Source organism: Nannospalax galili, unplaced genomic scaffold (genome assembly GCF_000622305.1).
Source record: "Nannospalax galili isolate Female #2095 unplaced genomic scaffold, S.galili_v1.0 scaffold369, whole genome shotgun sequence".
Lineage (NCBI taxonomy): Eukaryota > Metazoa > Chordata > Mammalia > Rodentia > Spalacidae > Nannospalax > Nannospalax galili.
This window is the reverse complement of record NW_008360318.1, coordinates 1,117,854-1,130,035: the sequence shown is the minus strand read 5'-3', so window position 1 is coordinate 1,130,035 and position 12,182 is coordinate 1,117,854. Positions and strand designations below refer to the sequence as shown.

Below are 12,182 nucleotides of genomic sequence, written 5' to 3'. Positions count from 1 at the left end.
GATAAACTGATTTGTTTTTATTCTTGAGGTCATTTGAGGATCTGTTCCTCAGGGGTCCCGGGGCTTGGGAGGAGCCCCTGGCTCCTTTCTTTTACCAGTTCCATCTATGTGAAGATAAGTCAAAGGTCCTGCTCGACCATTGTTGGCTTCTCTTGGAAGCATGGAGGAAATGATTCCTCTGTGTTGACCCTCCTCTTTATAGACTGGACACTGGTTCAAGTCCATCTGGTGGGGTCTCCTTGGCCTCCTTGATCAAGAGTTCAGATGACCCACCACCATTACAGGACATTTTGCGAGATGCTCATGGTCCCTGGGAACTAGTCGACCTAGGAGGGCAAGAAGCAAAAACTGTCCTTTGTGTACCTCTGACCAAATTATTATGGGCCTCAATTATTATAGGCCTTGTCTATATAATTTGTCAGTGGGTTGTGGGTATACTATCGATGACTTTATAGACATACACAGGTGTGAAGGATCCAAGTGCAACCAATTATGACTAGTAATAATCAGATGCATACAAATTAGAGATGCAAGCACCAACATCTCAGTGTTAGCAGCAAAAACAATGAGTCTTTCTGCAAAGAACAATATATTCTAAAATGCAATGGAGATATTTTTTAAAGGTTAAAAAACTCATTCAATTTTATGTCTTACAGGGCATATACTGAATTCAATATTGTATAACTGTATTAACTGTGAACCTAGAAAATTGCACCCACTTCTGAAAGAGATTACTCTTGCTCTGGCGTGTGTTACTGACTATGTTAAAGCTGTAGTGAAATGCTTCTTCTAATCATGTAGTTATTAAAAATTAAAAAATAATGATTCTTCAAAGCATAAAAATTGGCTCCTTAATATAGGTGATAGCAGAGACAAGCACTTTTGCACCGCGACTCAGAGTCTGCCACCAGATGCTCCCACGGCCCCGTCCATAGTCTCTGTTAACATTCGCCCATGCATCTTGGGCCCGTAGTCTTGTCCCAGGTCAGTAAATGCCCCCTCTTGTGTCCATGCGGGTGAGGCGCTGGGGCCATCTCTTTCTCCACACCCACTGTCACAGGCGTTCCTCCTGGCTCACGACTTCAGTCTCAAGATGGCTCCCAGCCACACCTCGTAGTCCATGCTCCACAGCAGGCCCTGCCCCTTGGAGGAACTAGCCAATTGGGAGACAAGGCTTTATACTGAGTACAATAATATATAACTGTATTAATTTAACTGTAAACCTAAAAATTGACAGCCAATTTTGAAAGAGATGCATCTTAGCTCTGGAAATTGTTGCTGAATATGTCAATGCTGCTGTAATGAAATGCTTCTTCTAATTATGTGGTTATTAAATAAATAATTTTTTAAAAAGTTATATTAAGAGTTTATTTTTTTTAAATCTATATTTATAATATTCCAGAATTTTCATTCTTCAATGCTGTGATGAAAAATGTTAAATCTCAGTGAAAGAATGTGTGAGGATGACACACTTTTACAAGATCCTTTTTAGAGGTAAATAAGCAAAAATAAATAACAGTCATTGATCCAAGATGACCTTTAGATCTGTCACTATAATCCCTTCTCCTTTTGTGTTCATTTTATTTTTAAAGAATAAATTTAGGGTATTAAGGATAATACCTTCCAGCAATTATTATTTACCACAGACAGAACTGTATGAATTAGTCCCTTTATACCTAATCCTTCCTATTGCTCTGCAGAGGAAATTAGAGGCACCTTCAATTTGCAGTCAAAGAAATAAACATCCTGTGACTGCAAATCTTGTGAGAAGAGAGGAACAGAGCTGGGATTTGAACCCAGGTCTACCTGCCATCAGGACCCCACACGCTATCACCCTTGCTGACTGTCCTCAAAGGGCGGCTGGTCTGGTCTAATGATTCAGAACAGTGAGTCCATCTGTGTTCTAAAAAACAAAAAGAGGCAGAAGTACTGGATTCAGACCAGCCCAGTCACCTCTGTCAAGGCTCCTCCTTGGCCATCCTTCTAGCAGGACAGAGCGAGCCCTTGTCTCCTTTGTATACCCTCTGGTAGGACTCAGGAAAGGCTTCTGGGCGATGTTGACCTGGGAATTTGTTTATCTGTTTTTGCTTTCTGAGAAGGTCTCACATTACACTCCAGGGTGCTCTGAACTCTTGTGCTCCTCTGGCTTCAGCTTCCTAAGTGCTGAGATTACAGGTGTGAGCCACCACATTGGATTCACGGTGACATAGTCACAAGCCTTTTCCTCTCTCACACAAGGAAAACTGTGCCACATTAAGTTTTGTGTCTTTGCAGCCCCACACAAGGGATGTAGTACCGATGGGATGCTGTAGAAATCCTTGGCTTCCGCCTGACCCAGCACTTCTGACTTAATGGTGGATTTCAAGTCTGAGGACCTATTAGAAAAAAAATCCAGATTCTGGAGTGCACAGCAGACAATGAAATCAGAACTTTGGGGTGGGGTGGGGGGACAAGTGTTAGCTTATCTGAGGCTTCCTAAGTTGCTTGGCTGTGCAGCCAAAGCTGAGAGCCTTGATGAGAAAAGCTGCAGTGTGATAGAACCCCATCTTCCAGTGACAAACCCAATGCTCTGTGATTCCAAGTACCTGTCAGAATGGGTTCAGTTCTAACCTGTCTCCTAACACAGTACCCAGCACACTGTGGAGGAAGTGCTTTCGGAGATCCCTCATTCATTCTGAGGTGGCCACTTCTCGAGACTGGCAGTCTGTGCTTTCAGGCAATGCATTTGGTTTCCAAACAATCACCGTGGCAGATAAGCAGCCCTTTTTCCCCATGTCTCCCCTGTCCCCTTTTCCTTTTCTCAGCATTAGAACCTCCTGCTTGGTAAGCAAGTACTGCAACACTAACCTGTGGCCCCCAACCCTCTTTTTACATTAAAAAAAAAAAAACAAAAAACTTGAGACAGAGTCTCACTAGGTTTCCCAGGCTGGCCTTGAACTCACTCTGTAGCCTAGGCTGGCTAACTCACAGTCTTCCTGCCTCAGTCTCCCAAGTAGCTGAGATTACAGGCCTATGCCAACAGGTCTAGGCCAGCCTTTTCGTTAGAAGACAATTCAGGTTTTCAGACAATTTCAGTTTATCCATGTTGACCCCAAGAACAGTGTATCACCTTGACCTTGAGGAGTGTAAGCAGATCAGATGTTTAGTAGGGAAGTGCTATAAGCAGCAGGGTATGTATCAGCTTGTGTAGGTCAATGAGTGTATGTGTGTGTGCGTGTGTGTGTACATGTACACACACACGCACACACACACACACACACACACACACACACACTGGTGTGGGCAGGTGTGGTAGAAAATGGCAGGCGTGTCTTTTCCAGAGGCTGAGGGATAGAGTGATTTTTTTCTGGGTTTGAGGACCAGCCTTCTTGTGGTCGAGGAGCCTCCCTTCAGGGCTATCCTGAGAAGAGTTTTATGCATCTCACAAGCTGTTCTACTTCATGGATCACCTGGTGATGACCCAGTAGCAATGACTGTGCAAGGCAGAAAGAAACCCTTGGCTGTCAGAAGCAGAGAGGAGTTTCTAAGGCTCATGGGGATTGAAAACCTCTGCGTTGCTACAGGAGGGGGGGTGGCTGACTTCTGTCAGTTTTTATTCAAGTGTTTCTTTTTAAGATCCAACCTCCCTGACTTTGATGCAAGAATACATTAATTCCAGAGCCCTGACTTGAAATTTCCCGACTCTGCCTGTCTATTGTCTATCCACCCACACAAAGGAGAAACTGCAGAACCTTGGGCATTCAGGCCCGCAGCTTGCATTCCACACTCGCAGGGAGTCTCTTTACAGAGAACTGAGGTTTTTCAAACCTTTTCTTCTTTAGCATTTGCCCATTTTAACGTCGAGCTGCCTTCTTCAGACAACAATAAAACATTGCTCTACCGTGCTGCACAAAGTTGTTTTACTTGGCCAGCTGCAGATGATAACTTCAACTTACCTCATTAAAAATTTAAAAGGAATCATTTATGGTGATTCTTCATGTAACTTCTAAAGTGTGGCATCTTATTTTTAATATTGAATTTGCATTTTTGAAGAAATGCAAAACAGTCATCAGATTTTTGTCTGGTTTGCATTCAAAGCAATAAAAGCTTTAAAAGGTGTACAAGTCATTCTGACTACAGTGTCTGCAGTTTACCTAGGAGGCAAGCAGGAAATGCAGACAATCCACAGGGATTATCTGATAAGTACTTCCTGCTGATGAATCAGTATCCAGATCAATCAATAAAGATGATGCAGGACCATGGCAGAGCTCTGGACCTTGGCATTTCACTTTCTGAACTACTCACTATTCTCTTTGGAATTGCCTTCCTACCTGAGGTGCATAGTTTTTCTGTTGAGCATCTAGTACATGGCATATGTATTCAGGACTTTTGTGTACAGTCTCTTTAACTTTTCTGCCTCCTCCTCCTCCCTTTTCCTCTTCCTCCTCCTCCTCCTCCTCCTCCTCCCCTTTCTGATAACTTCATGTACTCTTTCCTCCTCCTCCCCCCCTCCTCCTCCTCCTCCTCATATTCCTCCTTCTACTGCTCTTACCCCTTTTTTTCTTGAGATGAGGACTTACTATTTACTTAGCCTGAGTTTGAACACTCAAGCTCAAAAATATCCTCCTGCAAGGGCCCTCAAAATGGCCCAATGAATAAAGAAGATTGCCATCAAACCTGATGATCTGGGTTTGATCCCCAGAACCTACATGGAAGGAGAGGACTCCTGTAAGTTCTCCTCTGACTTTCATGTGTGTAGTGGTGCGTGCATGCATGCGTGCCTCTGAGTGTGTGTGTGTGTGTGTGTGTGTGTGTGTGTGTGTGCACGCACACACACACACACACACAAAATAAATATAAATAACTAAATGTAATTCAGGGGCTGGTGAGCTGGCTCAGCAGATAAAGGTAACTGCTGCTGAGCCAGAGGACTTGAGTTCAATCCCTGGAACCTACACGGTGGAAGGAAAGAACCTACTACTGTAAGTTGTCTACTGATCTCCACTGTGGCACACACACACACACACACACACACACACACATACACACACACACACACACACACACACACACACACACACACACACACATGTAATTTTAAAAAATCCTCCTGAGTTAGCCCCCAGAGTAGCTGAGGCAGATGTATACCACTCCAGTGGGAAAACTGTATTAGATGCACTTCAAGATTCAAACAGTAGGAATCCTGGAAATATTCTTACCCTTTTTCTCTCTTCACATGTACACATAAGATTACATTCGATTATTAATGTGCGTGTGTCTGTGTGGAAGTGAAGGAAGGTCACAATTACTGTTCCCGTGTCTTGGCAAAGTTTGAAGAAGTTTCTGACAGTGTAGATGCAATTTGTCAGATTCTTTTCTCTGTGGTACAGATCGCCATCTGATATAAATCTCTCTAGGAATCTTCCCTGAATTGGAGCCAGAAGAAATCAGAGCTGAAATTCAAGTTATCTTCACAGTCAGCACCTCAAGGGGAAATATAAGAAGAGCTACTTCAACAAGGTAATTTAAAATGATCATTGAGGTCTGTTTAGATGACCAGCAAGGGTATGCTCTTTGATTTTTGGGACCTGGTGATTCTCTCTTCAATGTTTTCAAGCCCTCTTGGGGTATTTGTGGTGACTAGGTTGAATTCAGAGACACCGGCAGGCAGGCAGGAGAGTGATTGTTCTTTTTCTATAACCTATGCTGTGGGTTTTCTCTGTGAATTCTGATCATAAGGATGTGTGCTTTCCCATGGTATGCAGGCAGTGAGTTTTTAATGTGGTTATTACCAATTGTGAAATTAGAAGGAACAGAAATCATATTATATGATAACATTTCAGTAAATCTTTGTTTGTTTTCTTGGATTAAAAGGTCAATTACTTGCAGCTCATTACAAACTAGCCTCATTTCACAGTCACACCAGGGAGTTTACAGAGATTTACAGGTTTGTATTTACTTGATTCCATCTCAAAAAGCCTTCTTAAACAACTGAGCTCCTTCCCCTTTATCTGATAACTACTAGAATCACAGCATAAATCCCATTTATTAAGGTTTAGAGATCATTTATTTTTTATTTTATATGTATGAGTGTTTTGCATGCATGTATGTAAGTGCACCATGTGTGCAATACTTACAGAAGTCAGAAGAGAGCATTGAATCTTCTGGAACTGGAATTACAGGTGGTTGTTAGCTACCCTGTGGGTGCCAGGAACTGAGCCTGGGTCCTCTGCAAGAGCAGCCAGTGCTCTTAACCACCGAGCCATCTCTCTAGCCCCTGAAGATCACTTCTTATAGGGAACTACCCTTGCCTGGCCACATAGATGTGCACCTGGGTACACACACACACACCCCCTCTGATAAAGTTATCAATAGCTTCCAAGGTCAGTGAAACACAGTGATTTTGGACTTAATGTATGGAGTGAGATAGATACTGGTTCAGATGCTATCTCTACCTGTGTCACAATGTATACCTGGCTTAGCTTTTCTATAGTTTTATGCCTTTTAAAAATTGAAACTATTGTATGAGATGTATAGGGATTAGACACAGTAACATCCAGTAAATCCATGCTTCTAAAACTCAGAAGTCATGTGGGAATCTTGTGACGATGCAAATTCCAGTTCATTTGGTCTAGAGTGATGCCAGTTGATGAACAAACTGTGATCCACAAAGTGCACACCAACCTCACACAGTGAAAGCTAACATTACTATCCAGTGGCTTCATAAGCCAAGCGTGGAAAACTGAGAGACAAATTTGGTCACTGATGTGAGCATAGCCCAAGCTCAATTCCCTAGGTACAGAGAGGATGAAATGTTTGGTACAAGGTTGTATTCTGTCCTTTCATGAGCTTAGACTTAATCCTTTTCTGCCAAGGGTCAGACAAGGACCATGGGAACCCACCTGAGAGTCAAAGCTTCAGCCATCTGAAAGCTCTTACCTGTCATAGTCTTGGCAAATCTCTCCCACGGCCACCAAAGCCTTTAGGTACTCATTGGGCTGGTAGGGGTGGATATAATGCAGGGAGCAGCTGTTCCTGGGGTCTCCATTAGAGGCAGTGAAATCTATAGCTACCTGGAAGAGGAAAAATATAACAGGTGGTATTAAGCTGAACCCATCATTTAGGAACTGTGATTCACCATGAGAGACACGGCCTCAGGTAGAAAAAAGCAGCACAAGACACACTTGTCTGATAAAGCAGAAGTTATTAATTTCCTGAAAAGTCATTAATTTGATTGAAGCCAATTCTGCTAACTCTAATAGGCTCCCTCAACCCCCATCCAAAATGGGACTTGAGATTTGATGTGTAGGTCAGAAAGCCCAGCCTGCATTGATCCATGTCACCAGGCAGTGAGAATAATGACAGAGTGTCTGTCTTCCCATTTCATAATCCACTAAGAAAAGGCTTCTGTGCTCCCTGGGCAGAGCAACTACATTTATGAGGCATAGGTAAGATCCCTTAAATCATTCTGTGTTGAAGATACAGTCTTCCTGAAAAAAAGCCACTGTGATATTTCCACGTGTGGCCACTTGCAAATAGATGTGTTGGAGTGCTTATAACAAACTTTCTTCCAGGAGCAACTCTCAGTAAGGCACTCGGCTTTTTGGTTACCATTCATGCAAAGAACTCCTGCCTGTAATAAAGAAGGTACCTGGAGGTTTTGTCATTGAGAGTAAGAAGTGGGAAAGGAAAGTTTTTGCCTTGCCACCAGAAAGTCCTTATCCTTCAATTTCTTAAAAGTTTTCTAAGACTTCCAACTCACAATCATCCAAATAAAAGGTGATTCACCAAATAATTTTTAAAAATTAGTATTTTTGCTCAGCATAAAAAGTCATGGATTTTTTATGGCATTTTCACGCACATGTCATACACTTTATTCTCAATTATTCCTCTCCCTCACGGTCCTCCTCTGTGCCTTGTGAACCCTTCTGGATGATTCCCACCCTTCCCCCATCCCTGAAGATTTCTGCTTCCCCTTCCGTGATATCCCTTTTGTACTTTCATTACACACACACTTGCAAATATGCACACACACACACACACACACACACACACACAATTTTAAATCTAGATTCTACATGCAAGAGAAAATGTGTTATTTGTCTCTTTGAGTCTGGCTTATTTCATGTCACATAATGATTTCCAGTTTGAATCACGTTAATGTATGATTTCAGTTTATTTATGACTGAATGAAACTTCATTGTGTATATACCGTATTATCCATTTATCTGCTGAGGGGCATCTAAGCTGGCTCCATTCTTTGACTATTGGGAATAGTGCAGCAATAAACACAGATGTGCAAGTATTTCTGTGGTATTCTGACTTAGAGTCCTTCGGGTACACATCCACGCGTGGTATAGCTGGGTCATAGGGTAATTCTCTTTCAGTTTTTTGATGTGTCTCCATATTGATTTCCATGTGGCTGTACAAGTTTACATTCCCAGCAGTAGTAAGTAGGGTTCCCCTTTCCCTATATCCTCATATCCTCAACATTTGTCTCTTTTTGATAATAGCCATTCTGACTAGAATGAGACAGAATCTCAAAACAGTTTAGTTTGCATTTACCTGATGGCTAAGGATGTTGAATAACTTTTCAATTGTTTATTGCCTATTGTAGTCTTTTCTCCATTTGTGCGTGATATATGTGTGCATGTTCACATGTATGTGAATGCACGTATGTGAGTGCATGTGTGCGTGTGTGTGTGTGTGTGTAGACCTGAAGTTCATGTTGCGTGTCTTCCTTGATCATTCTCTACCTTCCACACTGAGGCAGTGTCTCTTGCTAAACCCAGAGCTTGCTCTTTGGGCTCGTCTGTCTAGCCAGCTTGCTCCAGGGACTCCCCGTTCTAGCCTCCTAGCACTATGGTTGCAGGTAAGCAGCTACACCCACTTGACCTTTACAGTACTTTCATCTTGAAGGGATGCTGGATTTGTCAAGGTTCTTCTGCATCCATTGAGATGATCCTGTGATTTCTGTCTTTAAGTCTATTTATGTGCTGATTTATATTCACTTTTTTGTGTATGTTGAATTGAATGCTTGGGATGAAACCAACTGAGTTGTTACCACTTTTTCACGTGTTCTTGAATTCAATTTGTAAAAATTTTATGGAGAATTTTTGCTGCAGTGTTCTTGTGTGCATGTCCAGTTTGGCATCAGGGAAATGCTGACTTTATAGGGTGAGTTTGGTACTGTTTCTTCCTTTTCTATTTCATGGACCTATCTGAGAAGCATTCATGCTAACTCTTCTCTAAAGATTTGATAGAATTTGGCAGTGGATTCATCTGGTGCTGGGCTTTGTTTTGTTGGGAGAAGTTTGTATTACTACTTCAGTTGATTGGTATGGATTTATTTAACTTTTTTTTTTTTTTGTCTTTTTGAGACAGGATCTCCCTGTAGCCCCAGCTGGTCTGGAGCTCACTATGTTGACCAGGCTGGCCTCTAGCTCATAGAGATCTGCCTGCCTCTGCCTCCCAAGTGTAGGGATTAAAGGCCTGTGACCATGCCTGGTGTCTCTTAATTTTTATAGGTCATATGTATGGATTTATCCACTTCTTCCAGTTTTTCATTTTCTTTTGGTTAGTTTGGCTAAGGTTCTTTTGATCTTATTTACTTTTTAGAATCAACTTTTTTGTTGAATCTACATATTTTTTATCAACTACTTCTCAGCAACAAACACCATAATGAATACTATGTACAGTAAACTACAGCAAGCATTAAAATGCTTAAAAACAAGAAGAAACATTTCTTCAGATTTCCAACAGCATCACCATCTAAATAAAAGTCAACTCAGCACAAACCTCCCTAAAGCTAGTATGGTTTGGTGGGCAGGGTGGGGTGGGGCTACAATGTGGAGTCAAGGAGCAAGAATGGATGTTCATGTGTGTCTCCTTTCTGTCTATGGCACATAGAATACAGTCTTTGCTTCCTAACACCAAGAAAGCTCTATTTTTCTCATGTAATCTTGAGGACCCTAAGAAGTGAAAGCAGTAATTCATAATTTTTTTTTTGTCTTTTTGAGACAGGGTCTCCCTGTAGCCCCAGCTGACCTGGAACTCACTATGTAGACCAGGCTGGCCTTGAACTCACAGAGATCCATCTGCCCCTGCCTCCCGAGTGCTGGGATTAAAGGCATGTGCCACTAGACTTTTAAAAAAATAGGGTATCACTTTTGGAAGGACAGAGAAAGAGATACCATCAAGGAGTGATGTTGATAGGGAAAAATATTACTTTGTCTGATGTTACAGTCCTGTAATAAAATCCAAATGAATAAGCTGTTTGTAATTATTCACAACCTCTTTCCTATCTTTCATGGAGTCATTTTTCGTCACTAGTTTCTTTTTCCTTTTCTTCCTTACTTCTCCATAGCACTAGGTTGGAAATTAATTTAGGAAGGATTCAACTCTATGTTCAGAATACATGTTCCGTTTTTGACAAGGAGTATCTACTGTAAGATATAAGTACTAAGTGTGTGATAAGAAGGATCATGAGAGGGAAAATTGCAATACCTCCCTATCCCTGAATATGACCTGACCTTGAATAACTGTGGAAAGAGAGGAGTACCTTTTGCTAAAACTTTTCTCTGTGCCAGACCTTTTGCTTACTGCTTTGTAGATAGTATGTAATTTTAATTGTATGAAAACTTTGAGGAAGAGATTGCTATTCCTTTTTATTGATAACAGTGATTCCCAGAGATGTTGAAGTTCTCATGGTTTCGGGGAAGAGCTGAGCTTGAAGACTAAATGCTTCGAAAGACAGTGCCTTGCTGTTACACCATTATACACCTAAGATAATATGTACATTTGTGATCAAAATCCACCAACAGATGAATGGATAAGGTAAATGTGGTACATATACACACAATGGAGTCTTATTCAGCCATAAAGAAGAAAAACATTACATTGTTTGCAGGAAAATGTATGGAACTGGAGGTCATCATGTTAAGCAGAATAACTCAGACTCAGAAAGCCCAAACTTGCATGTTTTCTGTTATCTGTGGATATCATTTATACATATTTGATATAAAAAAATAGAAGTGAGATTGTCTAGAAGGAAGATGATTCTCTAGTGGGGGTGTGGCGTGCGCACGTGCACACCTGAGAAAGAGAGAGCGAGAGAGAGGTGAATGTCAAAGCACACACTCTCCTTGAACGAAAATGTCTTTATGAAACCTATCATTGTGTTAAATGAATATGCGACAATAAAAATTAAAAAATCGATACCTCATGGGGTAGAATAGTTCCCATTAAAAAATGGAGGGGATCTGGCGTGGAGGTAGAGAGACTAGCTAGAATGAAACTGTAATAATTTAGGGGAAATGGTCTTGAATCAAATTGCTTTTGTGACTGAAACAGTTGCAAAGGCTAAGGAAAGGCCATGAAAATGTGTTCATTGTATGGACAAAAGTGGGAAGGTGTTTACTGAGGATGGCTGGGATTTGAACCCAGGTCCTCTGCAAGAGCAGCCGGTGCTCTTAATTGCTGAGTCATTGCTCCAGACCCTTAAAAACAACTTTTGAAACATTTTGTTTCTGAGACTGAGGTGAAGCAAAAGAGGCACTTAGGTTACATCATTTCTGACAGCCCTTCATCCTCAGGCTTGGAAAGCCTCTATAGTTTTTTTCTTTTGACATAAAAAAATCCATGTTTTAAATGAAAAGTACATTGTATTCATACAATTTTCTTTTCTTTTCTTTCTTTTTTAAAAAAGTTTTTTTTTTTGACATAAAAAAATCCATGTTTTAAATGAAAAGTACATTGTATTCATACAATTTTCTTTTCTTTTCTTTCTTTTTTAAAAAAGTTTTTTTAAATTAATAACCACATGATTAAAAGAAGCATTTCATTACAGCTTTAACATATTCAGTAACACATTCCAGAGCAAGGATACATCTGATCGTTTTGAGACAAAGCCTCCTTGTACCCTCAACTGCCCTGGAACTTGCTATGGAGACGGGGTGGCCTAGATTTCACAGAGATCTGAGGGCCTCTGCCTCCAGACTGCTTGGTCCAAAGGCATTGTTAGTCAAATTCACTGCTGGGTGGTGCACGTGGCATCCATTTCCCTCCTCCCAAGGCTCTTGCGACAGCCTGAGGAAAAAAAAAAAATTGCCCAAACTCAGGGTTGAAGAATCTTAAGGAGTTTATTGAACTTGCTAACTGAGCTTGGGGTGCAGGTTTACTTACAGACAAACGGGCCCCCCCCT

At 41.3% G+C, this 12,182-nt stretch overlaps 1 protein-coding gene across 6 annotated transcripts in view; it reads right to left on the bottom strand.

Moving 5' to 3' along the window:
* The window catches only part of Cpne4 (copine 4), a 592,536-nt gene that overhangs the window by 31,056 nt on the left and 549,298 nt on the right, over window positions 1-12,182 (bottom strand). For all 6 annotated transcript variants that reach the window (XM_008825090.2, XM_008825091.3, XM_029559677.1 and 3 more), the window contains one exon: window positions 6,919-7,052. In XM_008825090.2, the coding sequence (XP_008823312.1) occupies window positions 6,919-7,052 (134 nt within the window). The remainder of the gene's footprint in view (window positions 1-6,918; window positions 7,053-12,182) is intronic.